This window comes from Moschus berezovskii, chromosome 17 (assembly GCF_049115385.1).
Source record: "Moschus berezovskii isolate FMDL1 chromosome 17, NW_MosBer_1.0, whole genome shotgun sequence".
Lineage (NCBI taxonomy): Eukaryota > Metazoa > Chordata > Mammalia > Artiodactyla > Moschidae > Moschus > Moschus berezovskii.
The window spans coordinates 71,381,827-71,396,495 of NC_142476.1; the positions used below are offsets into that span (position 1 = coordinate 71,381,827).

Consider the following 14,669-nt stretch of genomic DNA (forward strand, 5'->3'; position numbering starts at 1 on the left):
ATGTTTGCTTCTATCCATATCTTTGCCTCTGTTTCTTAGATGTGGGTGGTTTAATAATGGCAAGGAGACAAGAGTGGAAAAGGGACTCATTTTGGGGACACAACAAGATATTTTCTTTCACTACTTCATCTGTCTCTTCAAAGAGTTCTGATAATGGATAATTTTATCCCTTTCATATATTACAGGATAATAAAAACTATAATGTTAAAGAGGAAGGAAATAAAATGTAAAAGTTAATAGCTAATTCATTCTTCATGGTAGTTCAGTCCTTGGCCTTTTCTGAACAGAGACTGCCAATAGTAACAAATTATATGATGATTTTGTGATGTGGACAGTTCACTTGGGACCAAGAACAAATGACCAAACTTCAAGACTTGCCTCTCAAACTGCAAATCTAAAGATCATAGGTCAAATCTTCATTCACTACATAATCTTCCCAAAAGAATATATCTGCCAAGTGTCCAGGGAAAAATGAATACCAAACAATGGTATTTTGGTCACCAGTAAGATAACTGCTACTTTATAGAACATTGTGAGGATAAATAGAGTAAAAGTGCTTTGTGCTATTCACAGAAAGGCACCATAGAAACGTACACGATGTCTGGCTTGCTTTACCCTTTCATAGGCAGGACCTAGTTTTTCTCTATCTTTGTACGTGAACTCACTTAGAATCAGTTTCTTATAATACTGAGCCATTTCAGAGAGAGGGTAAAAAGAGAGTGCAATGAATTGTGGGTAACTCAAGGAGCAGTACATAATCAGAATCCTGGTGTTTTCAAGGATAACTGGATGGTCATAAACCTACAGAGAGGGGGAGAGAGACAGGATAGAGATCAACCTAGAAACTGGGAAGGAACGAAATTAATGTTTCGAAGTGAAAGAATTGGTTTTATAAGGATGAAGAGGTCTAAAATGAGCCCAAAAGAATTTCTTACAGGGGTATGTTTTAATATCACCCTTGAGTTTCCCAACCATTGCTGTGGTACACCTTTGTCTAAGGACAATGCCTTATGAGATGACTCCCCCAAAGCACTTTCCAAACATATTATGTATGTGAAGACACATCACACACACACACATACACACACAGAGGCAAGTGCACACTGAAACAGTGCAATTCATCTGTTATTTCATCACCTCAAATTAAAAGCAAGCAATCACATTAAAAAAAGGGGTGGGGAGTTGCTCAGTCATGTCTGACTCTTTGAGACCTCATGGACTATACAGTCCATGGAATTCTTCAGGTCAGAATACTGGAGCGGGTAACCATTTGCTTCTTCAGAGGATCTTCGCAACCCAGGGAGTGAACCCAGGTCTCCCGCCCTGCAGGCAGATTTTTTACCATCTGAGCAACCAGGGAAGCGGTCACATATTAAATATTTAATATATGTGAGGCATAGATCTTCTCACTTACGATACTGAAAACATAGAGTTGAAAGCAATAAATGATTTGGAAGCTTTACTATATTTCTTAATTTATGCATTCTTTCATCTTATAAGATTTGTCTTATAAAGATGTTGTACATATCAACAGACTACCACTCAATTTCTGGCATATCAAATTTAATATTTAAAATGAAGATATTTTCCTTCTGTATACAAATAAGATTTCATGCAATTTTAAAGGCAAAGTAGCTGAAACCATTTGTTTCTCTAAAAAATATAGCAATTAAAAGTAAAGTTTTGTCAATATTAATTAGAGTATGGAGTCTTTTTAAAGAATCATAAATAACTGAAAGTCATTATCTCAGCACTGATAAGATAATTTTAACTGCCCATGAAAGGAAAAACATTAAAAATCTACTATACTCCGATGACATGAAAGATATTTCCACAAAACATGTATTTAATTAAGTATCTAATTTTAATTAAGCATATATTTTTTCATTTTAGTTCTAATTTGAAAATGTATAAACTATTAAATTCCATAAATAAAATAAAATGTGGAAAAAGTGAGTGTCAGTGACTCAGTCATGTCTGACTCTTTGTGATGCCATGAAGTATAGCCCACCAGGCTCCTTTGTCCATTGGATTCTCCAGGCAAGAATAATGGAGTGGGTAGCCATTCTCTTCTCCAGGGCATCTTCCCAACCCAGGGATTGAACCCAGGTCTCCTGCGTTGCAGGCAGATTCTTTACTATCTGAGCCACCAGGGAAGCCCAAAATAAAATATTCCTAGTTTTAATATACCGAGTTGTAAATATATTTTGTATTTATTTATCCTTTTATTGGCATATTAAATTTTTTAAAAGGGTAATATTTTCAGGAAACTACTTCAGGAAAGTAATATAATCAGGAAACTATTAGTGTCTATAATTTTATATAATAACCTATATTTCTAAATACTAATTTTTCTGAATAGACCTTGAGTTTTACATTTGTATCTGTAACTTTGCTGACCTCCAGGAAGATACTTAAAAATCTGGCAACACTTCAGAGGCATTATCTTCTAATGACTCCAACAACAGTCCTTTGCATATATCTACCAGTAGGTGGAGCAGACAACATAATTTATTACCCAAGAACAAGGACAAGGGAATGGAAATCTGTTTATTTGGAATAAAACAAATTTGTAAATGAGATTTTCTTCAAAGGAAATATGTCCTATATGTGTTAGATTTAGTTTGACTGGTTACTGAATCAAAATAAATAACTTTATTAAATAATCAATCTTTGCAGAAAGATAAATTAAATTTACAAATGTAAGCAGTGCTTGCATTTTACTTACTCAAATCAACTAAAATTAGCTTTCTTTTCATAAAACTTTTACAGAGAAAGAGATTTTTTGATGTGTTCATTTAATAAGGGCACTAAATCCAATCCTGTGTTACAGGTGATGAGGTGCATAACAAACAGTATTTTCTGGGAAATATAATTGACTAATCCTATTATGTCTGCAGCAATAAATTAACCTTATTACTACTAGTAAATGGTGATTGATTATTTATGCAAATAAGTTACCATGTTCAGTTTTCTCATTGAAATAAACATATACAAAAGGTGCTTTAGTATGACTTGAACTTTTTAATTAATAAAACCCTGAGGGGTCTATTAATTCACTCATTGTAATATTAGTTATTTACCTGAGTAATTCCTATTAGTGTTAATACATTTGCTTGCATAAAGATGCGATAATTATTACCATTAAAAATTAGTAATAGATTTAGGAACTATTTTAAGATGTATATTAAATTTGTACTAGAAATATGCTTAAAATGGACTTTAAAACTATGCTGGCAGTATGAGTACATCAGTATATCAACATAATTATCTTAAAGTTAATATATTAAGTAACACATGACTTCATTTATTATCTATATATGAATTCACAAATACAATTTTAGTTTACAGAATTCTTCACATTTTCTGAAGCATGGTCTGAATGTTTTATTTCAACTCATCTAAATTAAGCTATAGAATTATGAAATTAATATGAAAACAAGTATTCTAGAAATTACATTAATATCATTCCTAAATTATTGAAATCACTAATAAAATATTGTCTTTTTCCTGGCTAAAAATACTATCAGAAGACCTCAACAAAACTTCTCTTATCCTCCTATACTTCTTATAAAATTATTTAGGTTTGAATATTTTTTCAGTAAATTTCAAATATCTGAACAAATTGAGAGTTAAAATTCACACAAGTCTTTCAAAATAATTTATATTTTGCTTTTATTTTGTACTTAAATGTGTATTTGATATAATTTGAAAACAAAACTCTGAAAATAGGCAATGCAATTAATCTATAAACATTTGACTTAGGAATATTTTTATTTCTGCAGCTTCACTTCTTCCCAATAGCCAAGTAATCTTGAAAAACATCATTAACAATACTTGAAAGTGAAATATTATGCCTTTCATTCTCTGAGTCTTGCTTAGGTTTGGAAAAGTATGTAAAGATTTTTATTAAAATAAAATAGTAAATGGAATCAACAAAATCCTAAACATAAGATGTTAATTTCAGTGAGACTACCTACATAAGCTGTATCAGAAAATTGGCAATTCCTTCTACCCCTTCCAAAGAGACTGAAATTGGAGGGAATTCTTGTAGTTAAGGAGTATATACTATACATTTATATGACCTGATCCTAGTCCTAGCATAGATCAGAATGATTGTCGGTATAGAAAAATACATTATTTGGAGTAACTGATGAATTTTAAAGTTAAAATTTATATTCACTTTATTTAGTAAATATCAGTGTTGCATATTTTTTGAAGGTGAAGCTGATTTATAATTGTACCTGTAATATCAATTTTACAATTTAACGTCTTAATTTCATGATGAAAAGCACCTATTTAAAGCTAAGGAAAGCAAATTTGGTGGATATAAGGAATAAAACATTTAAAATTTCCAGTACCACCCTGTTGAAAGTGAAAGGCACTCAGTCACGTCCAACTCTTTGCAACCCCATGGACTATACAGTCCATGGAATTCTCCAGGCCAGAATACTGGAGTGGGTAGCCTTCTCCAATTGGTACAACTGACCAAAGTAAACAGATGAGACCAGGATGATGTCACTATTCTATCAGGGAAGAAAGAAAAGGAAAGAAGGGAGAGAGAAAAGAGAAGGAAAGAAAGGAAGCCAGAAGTGTGCCTTGGGATCAAAAGTGCATTTAACAAAAGAGTGTCTATAGTTTCAAAGGCCTGTCCTTTTATTTTCAGTTACTTGTGATCAAATATTAAAGATCAGTATGACAAAATATATCAACTTGCAAGATTCAAATGAAAATTCCTGACATGTTTACAATATTCCTCTCTTAGGGAGGTGATTTAAAAACATCGTTTCCTTGCATTGCCCTCAGGTCAGTGAAGCCAGGTATGAAATGTAGAGGTAGGCAGTATCATTATGAAGATTTCTAACTAATTTTCTTTAATAATTAAAGGAAAGCAAAGAAGGGAAATGAGAAAATGAGAGTTTCCAAGAGCTAAAACAAATAGAAGAAAATCAAAGTGTAAAGTCTTAGTTTATCCTTGACAGCTTAAATTCTAATAATAAGATTGTTATCATTTACTGAATGCTCTCTAAGGGAATGGAAACATTTTAAACATATTAAATTTAATCCTCACAATGTTCTTTCAAGGTGCAGAGTGAAACAGAGGCTCAGACAATTCTAGGTAATCTCCCAGTGATTGTTCTTTGAGGCTATGGTACAGTAGAAAGAGTGTGGGCATTTATATTAGACAAAGCTGAGCTGGCAGCCAAGCTCTCACTTAGGGTAAGAATCATTTCATTGGATGCCAGGAAGTTCTGGGGACAAGTGATCACTAAACTGAAGTTTATATACACAGATATTACTAGCAGTCAGCATGGGATAAACAAGGAGAAAAATGGGATACAGCATTGTTGGCTTGTATTGTTAACACAAACACAATAGTAATTTGTTTGAAAATTCATAAAGGTCCATGAGTCAAGTTACCTGGTCGAGTTTGTGAAATGATTTGTTAAACCAGGCACTTAATTTAAAACTGAAAAGAAACCAAAACACTTTTAAAAATAATGTGTATAAAATACCTTACCATATTCTCTGACACATGGTAAGCACTCTATGGATATATGCTATTGCCTTATTTTTATTAGTAAAACAGCTAAGGCTTTAAGGTCTTTCTAATTTATTACATTATATACCCAATGACTAAACAACTCTGGATAAAACAGAATTAACAGATGCTTCAATTAAACCCCACTTCATCATTTTTAAAATTGCTCTCTCCATCACATGACTAGTCATAAGTATAAACCACACAGAACTCAGATTAAGAAAGTTTATAAGTATAAAGGGAGTTCAAATTTTTCAAAAGAAAAAAACTGTCACCAAGAATGAGTACTAGGTTTAAAGAATTACAGGATATACTTACAGCTGCCCTTAGTCTCAACAAAATTGAAATTATCATTAATAATTAACATTTGAAAAAAAAGTTTGCTAAAAAGATTTGAAACTGTGTATCTTTAAAATGTAGCCCACTAATCACACAACTAAAATGTTTACATTGCTATGGATTTTATAATAAAAATTGAAAATACTTTTACTTTTTAGTTTTCAAATTATCTTTAAATTAGTATATCTTTAAATTATTACCCTTAAATTAGTATATCTTTAAAATAAAGATACTTAAAAATATCTTTAAATTAGGCATTTAGGGTGGAAAGACCTCAGTTTGAACACCAGAGCTATTACTACTAATTTTGTGTCTATGGCCAATCACATAATTATCTGAATTTCAGTTTCCTTGCCTGTTAAATGAAGACAATTCAGTTCTCCAAATTAAAGTAAATATTAAGATAGTAATCATTACTGAAAGTATTGTTATATAGACTACCAAATAGAAGCCAGAGGTACAAGAGACCTGTGTTCCAAATGCACACAGCCAGCCCAGTATTTACTATGCTTTTGACTTTAGATACCTCTAAGGAAGACATTCAGTCTTAGATTCACTCTCTCCCACTGGGATTGGACTGGCTTTCCGTGTCTGAAGAGATCTGCATATGCAACTCAGCAAGAACCCTAAAATTGGGCTTGAAGTCTAGGAGAAAGAATACAACCCAAGAAATTGCTAGTTTCCAGCCTCAAGCTCCCATTGGGCTTCCCCTATGGCTCAGCAGTAAAGAATCCACCTACAGTGCCGGAGATGCAGGAGACTCGGATTCGATCCCTATCAGGAAGATGCCCAGAAGGAAATGGCAACCCACTCCATTATTCTTGCCTGAAAAATCCCATGGATAGAGGAACCTGGTAGGTTACAATCCATGGGGTTGCAAAAGAGTCAGACATGACTGAATGAGCACAGCTTCAAGCTCAAGTAACAAAACACTTTTCAATCCCTAAATTCATGCTTTTTTAAAAAAAAAAAAAAATCTTATTCTTTGTGAGCAAAATATTCTACATGCAGTGTATATTTTCTTAGTAACCATGAGATCTGAGGCACTGAAACCTACCCAGTATCAGAAAAGAAACATTTTAATATTCCAAATTCCACATGTACATCTCTATACGAAGATGCAACTGCTTATGCAGTTTGGTTAAAAGCTATACCTGAAAACTTGCCTCAGAATTTAGAAAGGATGGTTTTAATCTCAACAATCGCTCAGTTCACAGAGACAACATGAGAGCGACCTCAACTTAATAACTTCTTAGTTCTTGATCAATTCACAACACAACCACAAGCCACTCAGCCTGGGTTTGGAAACGGATGTTATGCCTTTGGTGGTGGACTTGGACCTTTCTACCAGCCTGGCCCAGCTGCCTCCACGAAACTGCTGTCACAGGGCAGCCGGGGTGCCTGCATGCACCTATATAGAGCAGCACAGAATTGAACTCGAAGTAGTGTCTTTGAGGTATCTTTTCAACAAGTCATGTCGCATTCAGCCTGCTAGTTTATCTCTGTCAGGCTGGGGGCCCCAGTGGCTTCCGTGAGCTGTCAGGGACAGGTAGACCAACCTGCTTTGTGCTGAGGAGGTAATGCATCTTTCGAGCCTGGTAATCTCTTTCTTTCTCCTTCCTTTCGAGGTCTGCCTTCTTCTCTTCCCTTTCTTTCATCTCTGCAAACTCCTCCAGGGCCTCCCTGCAGCAAGAGTTTGTGGTTATTTGTGATACGAAAGATACTCTAACCTTTTCATTCTTTCACTGATGAGAATCAAGTCAGTTTTTGAGGGGCAACCTTCCTCCACATTCATCAAAATCAGTGGAGTAATCGATCTTACCAGCACATTCTAGGTGAATCTTTGCAATCCTTGAAAAGCATTTAAGTGATCTTTCAGTGGTGAAATTTTGAAAATAAAATATCTACATATTACAATCAGTTCAGTAGCTAAGGGATGATATTAAATGCAAAGTAAGTTAATTACTGTGCTATCATTTTCCTTGGCTGAAGATTAACCATTTTAGACTTAAATATCCTAAGAAAACATCTAAACTACTGATTTCCTTTAAATTTGGTATTTACAAAGCTCTAGTTGTTTATTTTACATACGTATGGGCTAATTTTAAAAATATGATAGAGTTTTAAACATATACTTAATTTAGTCTTTGAACAGTTCAAATAATATCAACAATATTACATGTACTATCTTGTCTTTGAAAGGCTGACATTTTATTTAGTTATATCAATAATTAGAATAAAAGTCAAACTGTGTACACAAAAGTTCACAGCATTCTAAGTGTAACAAATCCCATTAAAATAATGAAACTTTTCATCATTTATATACGTATATCTAAGAAATTTAAACACAAAACTAGCTCTTAAAATATACTACATGAAAAATACCTACTAAATAGAATAATAATATCAAACTATGGGAGAATAATCCTTTATTTTCAAAGAACAAGTTTAACCACTCACATTAAAATAATGTTTTGAAATTTTACTTTATTTAAAAACAAATATGTAACATAGTGTCTAGTTCTATAAGTAAAATTTTAAGTAAATCTTCTAGGCACACGCCTTAAAGGTAGCAGGGAAAGTAGAGGAGAATTCCAAAAATTAAAAATATTTGACTAGAAATATTTTTGTTGCAATTTTCTGTTAAAGGCTACTAATACAATACTTCATACAAGGTTACTTATGAAACACATTGACGTTTAAAAAATCACCATGCCCTGCTATTGCAGCAGAGCTATTTTTTCCAACATAAGATTAAATTGCAAAATAAATGAATTACTTGGAGTGGCATGGCCCTCATTTTGCCACCCTTCTCTTGAAAATTGCTTATTAATATGAAAAAAGGAGTCAGAAAATAGCCTGTTTTACTTTATGCATAGTATTTTGGGGGCTTCTGTACCCACAGAGCGGGGCTGGCTGCACATTTAGATTGTGCTGGCAAGCTGGTACAATGACCTTTCTGACCTGCATCTCAAGGCTATTATTAATCGCTAAGTAACCTGGTAAAGCCAAACAAATTTGTTTCCATTGAAAGGATCTCTATCTGTGTCTGAGAATTTGTTCTGTACCAAACAAACCTCATTAACTGTGTCCATTTTTGACAAAGAACCAGGAGTTAGAGGGATTGGTGACCTTTCTTTGTCCTTAGGTACACATTTCAAGGCAGTTACATATGAATAAATGAGAATTTTTACCAGGAAAAATAACAATCAGGTGTTACATAAAAAAAGAGCACATCATTAATTTTCATCTTTACTTTTGATATTATGTAAAAAATAAATATCTCTTCTATAATTCCTCTTATAAGTCTCTAAAAGAATTTAAAATAGCCAATGAACTGCCACTCTTAGGATAATTACTCAAATATGCATGATCCAATTTTATGTTACCCCAAAGATAAGCACAGCAATATTGTGAATGATCACAAAAATTAAAAAACATATCTATAAAGAAGTTTGTGTTCTATAAGTAATTTAATGAATATGAAGAGATCTAACATAAGAAGAAAAAAAAAGGCCCAATAAAATTGAACACAAACAGCTAAGGTACAAAGAAGTAAATAGGACTTGGATACAAAATCAGCAGCGGAAATTATTTCAAGAAGTAAAAACAGTTCATCTTTAAGATATGGAAACATAAGATTAAAACAATCTGCGTGTACTCGAGCAGCTTGAAAAGGAGAGTTAAAACTGAGGACTGTAAGAGAATGTTAGTTTCCAGTATATAAACACAGAGTAAATCCAGAAGGAACTGGAAAACCCTACAAAAAAAACCCAAGAAATTTGAAAAACCCTAGAAAAAGTAATCGAGGGTAATCTCAAGTCACAAAATTAATTAATTTAATAAATTCATATAATTACTGAAAAAAATCAATCTTACGCTGATTTATTGCTCTACTTGAACATGTACAGTCGTATCGAACACCTCCATTATATTCACGTTAAATATTCTTTGTTAAATAACTAGTAGGAAGAGCTGAATAAATTATTTATCCTTGATATACAGGTTTTTTGTTATAGCAATAGAGATGAAGATATGGCTCAGTGTAAAGGATGCAGTAGAAGATTATGATCCCATTAAAGATTAAAAGCTGGAAACCACTGTAACTAGGGTTCCTACAAAAATATAAAATTCATCTATTTTTTCAATCCAGCAGTTTTTAAAATGCTTCTTAAACAATTACAAATTTTCCCAAATAGCTTCAGATGAATTATGTTACGAATATGTTTTTACGTTTCAGGTATATAGTCTAGTTTCTATCTGAAAAATAATCCTGTGATATATACAGGATAGGTATAACTAATTGCCCTGTTGCTCAAATATGGAAACACATAAAGAGATGAAATGAGCCAATCTGAATAACAAATCAGTTAATGGCAGAAATGGAATTAGAATGCCTAGATTTGCAGAGCCTCTAACCTTACATTCTACTGCAGTCATCCTAATATAAGAAATACTATACAGGAGATATTTTTATTGAATGAACCACACATATTTTCTTTCATCATATGATCTTGTTTACTACTGTATAGTTAATGAAACTTGGATAAGTCCCAAGACTTTCTGCACCAGTTTTCATATGTACAAACATTTTGAGATATTTGTAAAAATAAAGGCAAAAATTACTGAAACTATCTAAAGCTTTACATATTTGAATACATTTTGCTAATGATATCTATAATGATCATAAAATATTTACATAGTCTAACATGATAATAATAATAAAAATAGTAATAGCCACTTGGAGGCAATATAGTAGAGCAGTTAACCAACACAGACTCTGAAATGACACCTGGTTATAAAATTTCTGCCGGGCTACTTACTAGCTGTTTAATCTTTGAGCCTTAATATCCTCATCTGTAAAATGCAAATATATTATCAGTCTCAGGATCTTCTCCATCAAGCTATTGTGATGATGAAATTGATTAATCTCTGTTAAAGTGCCCAAAGTAACGACTAGCACACAGTAAGGTGTTACATTAGAGAATGTTTCATGTAATCGGGGTACTAGGCTACTTGCTTTATCTACTCCACTGAATAGGAATCTTTTATGCTTTTTCAAATCTCCTCAGTGAGCTCCTCCTTCCTCTCCACACTAGTGGGCACCTTGTGGATAAAATTCCGTGAGGCAGAGCACAGAGTCTGGCTTCCTACAAGGCAGGAAGCATGGGACAAACCTTGACCAGTGGGAAGCGAGCGACAGAGAAGATTCATGCAGATAAATTTCCCCCTTTTTTCTGCCTTACATGTACTGTTTTAAGAGGTCTCCTTGCAAATTGGGAGAAAACCTGTGTGGCTAAAAACAGCAGGCACACCTGCTGTGCTGGGTTGAGTCCCTCTGGGATGTGATGTGAAGCAGTGGTCTAGGACTGCAGGAATCATCCTGTGGTCTTCCCTTTGGTCCTCACTAAAGGACCAAAGCACCCAATACAGCTGCCCTGAGTGTTACTGGCTGACAGCTTGAGCTAAATACATTCCACCGGAGAAAAGCAGCTGTCCCATCCCAGGTTTTGCCACCCTCAACCCCAGCTTGCACCCAATAGCTGGTGACAGAAGGAATACAGAGGCCTCTGTGTCAATCTGGCACTACCCTCAAGGCCCATCTGAATCCCAGAACTTCCTGAGACTGATGGAGACTTCTGATGCCGGTCAGCTTCTCCCTCTGCTTTCCTCTTCCACTCCCTTCAAAATGTTGTTCCCCAAATGCCCCCCAACAACACTCATGAGCCAAATCACTGTCTCACAGTCTGTTTCTGAGACACTATACTCTTTCTAAGACACTTCACTCTCCCTTTTCCTCACCCTCACTGCCCTGGACTAGAATCACTCAAATAAAGGATTGGTAGTTTAATCCTTGACTTACATTTTGTTTCCAAGAGCTTCCTGGCTAAGACATCTGTGTGCTCATTCAGTTGTGTTCAATTATTTTTTTATCCCATGGACTGTACACCACCAGGCTCCTCTGTCCATGGAATTTTCCAGGAAAGCATCCTGGAGTGGGTTGCCATTTCCTCCTCCAGGGGATCTTCCTGACCCAAGAATCAAACCTGTGTCTCTTGCGTCTTCTGTAGTGACAGGTGGATTCTTTACCACCGAGCCACCTGGGAAGCCCTTTAAAACATCTACATAACTCATTTAATCCTTCCACAGTCCTGTGAGGCAGATATCACTGCTCCCATTTTATAGATTAGCAAAGGAGATTCACAGAGATGAGATCTCTGCCCAAATGCTCAAACTAGAAAGGGGCAGAATCAGAATTTGAATCTAGGTCTGAGCAAAATCCACATCTTTAAGCACAATACTATACACATATCATACATTTTGCCCAATCCAATATTTTATTTAGATATTGATAAACTTTTTTTCTGAGATGGTAACCTTGATGGTAGCAAAAAGTCCATATTAGTTTTCCAAAGTCCACAAAAGGGAAAAGCTGATCTGTTTTGGAAAAGTTAAATTAATTGCAACTCTTCATCATCAGATGATCGCATTAATAACTGGGGCGTTAACCCTGAATATTCACTGTAAGGACTGATGCTGAAGCTGACGTTTCAATACTTTGGTCACCTGATGGGAAGAGCTGACTAGTTGGAAAAGACCCTGATGCTGGGAAAGACTGAAGGCAGGAGGAGAAGGAGCAACAGAGGATGAGATGGTTGGATGGCATCACCGACTCAATGGATATGAGTTTGAGCAAGCTCCAGAAGATGGTGAAGGACAGGGAAGTCTGGCATGCTGTAGTCACGGAGTCACAGCTTTGGACACAACTTCGCAACTGAACAGCAACAAAGTGACCATGGAATACACACTTTTGCATTTGCAGCCACACACGTCCTCTCTTAACACACATTTTCCACTTGCTACTCTTTGAGTGTGTTCAGTTCAGTTCAGTTCAGTCACTCAGTCGTGTCCGACTCTCCGCAACCCCATGAATCACAGCACGCCAGGCCTCCCTGTCCATCACCAACTCCCGGAGTTCACTCAAACTCATGTCCACAGAGTCGGTGATGCCATCCAGCCATCTCATTCTCGGTAGTCCCCTTCTCCTCCCGCCCCCAACCTTTCCCATGCTAATGTACATCATTGTTGTTTAGCCGCTAATTTGTATCTGACCTTTTGGCGACCCTTCGACTATTGCCCACTGCCAAGGATACTGGAGTGGTTGCCATTTCCTTCTTCAGGGGATCTTCCCGACCCAGGGATCAAATTCGCATCTCATGCATTGGCAGGTGAATTCTTTACCGCTGAGCCACAAGGGAAGCCCAATGTACATCGTATCAGTGTATAAAAAAAGACTGAAACTGAAAATATGCTTGAGAGCTAATCAGCACAACACAACTAATAGACCAAAAATACCACAAGGCCTTTTGGGAACAGCCCTGCTTATCTCTCCATCTCACTTCATACCACATTCTCCTGTGGCTACTATGCCTTAGTCACCACGGCCTTATTTATTTCCCAGCAAACAATTTACCCAACGGCCCTATTTCATTTCCTAGCCAACAATTTACCTCAGGACTTTCACTTATGGTCTATTTTCTGCTTTGAACTCCTTCTACAGCAAGTCAAATTTTCTCCCATTGGTGTTCTTACGCATAATACCATAATTTAGTTTTTTCCTGTGTAGAACTTAACATTTTAAATTATGTTTTCATGGATAAATTTGCTTATTATCTTTGATCTGAAGAGAAGCCAGAGTATTTGCTAATTTAATGGACCTCACCCACTAGACTGCAGATTTTATAAAGACTATGTCTGTTTTGTCCATGTCTATCTGAATGAATAAATAAATAGATTTTACAAAGATAGTCTTAGACAGTAGAGCCATTATGCTGGATATAATTAATATTGTAAAGAATTTACTCTATTGTCTACATATAAGTATGGAAGTTGTCATCGTATGAATGATGACTTGAAACCTGAGAGAAGTGATTACAAAAACAAGTACATGAGCCGGCTCAATTCTGAGCCCAAATGGAAGCTTCCTGTCAAGTAATCATACATGTTTTCTTGCATTGCATATTCTCTTTCTCTTGTCACAATGACTTTTCCTCTCAAGTGTTTCTTGATTTTTCTCTAAGGTCTGAACCAAAGAAGAAGAAGAACACACTTACATAAACTATTGAAGAAAATAAAGCACTCTGCTCAAAATTGTTTTCAGAACCAAATAATATTTATATAGGATGAAAAATATCCAAACTCATAATTCTAATTATGGGTTCTAATTTGGGAATTGGCCCCTTCTATATACTACTGATTAAATTATTCAATATTTGTTCAGCAGACTCATGTAATACTTTTTTTACCCTAGTAAAAATGATTAAGATGGCCAACTATGCCATTCAGAAGACAGCAAGATATTTTGCTATTCTGCTTCATTGTCCTATTCATTTCAAAATATGTACTAAAAAATTTTGTGTTTACAATTTTTCTCCTCTCTTCTAGTCCAGAAAAACAACAATCCCCCCAAAAAGACCCCCAAAATCTACCCTTTCCTATAAAAGGTCTTCAAGATTCCCTTAATAAGCACTACTCTCTAGCTGCTCCTGATCCCATAATCCCCTGCCTTTCTTTTCAATGTCTACTATGTTCTACAGCATATTATACCTATAAACATGCTTCACTTCTGTATTCCCCCACCACATGCTAAGGTCTGAAGGTTAGGGTTAAGAAGTACTCATTGATGTGCCCCTCCAAAAATAGATGGCCTAATATCTCGTATAAATTAGGTGAGTCTCCTTTTTATTTATTTCTCAGCTGACTACTAGTACATTTCATCACCTCTGAT

General features: G+C 35.1%; 1 protein-coding gene across 1 annotated transcript in view; it reads right to left on the bottom strand.

The window, feature by feature from the left end:
- Nucleotides 1–14,669, bottom strand: part of SPATA17 (spermatogenesis associated 17) — a 237,148-nt gene that overhangs the window by 118,352 nt on the left and 104,127 nt on the right. The window contains exon 6 of the mRNA XM_055419887.2: nt 7,441–7,564. Within this exon, the coding sequence (XP_055275862.1) occupies nt 7,441–7,564 (124 nt within the window). The remainder of the gene's footprint in view (nt 1–7,440; nt 7,565–14,669) is intronic.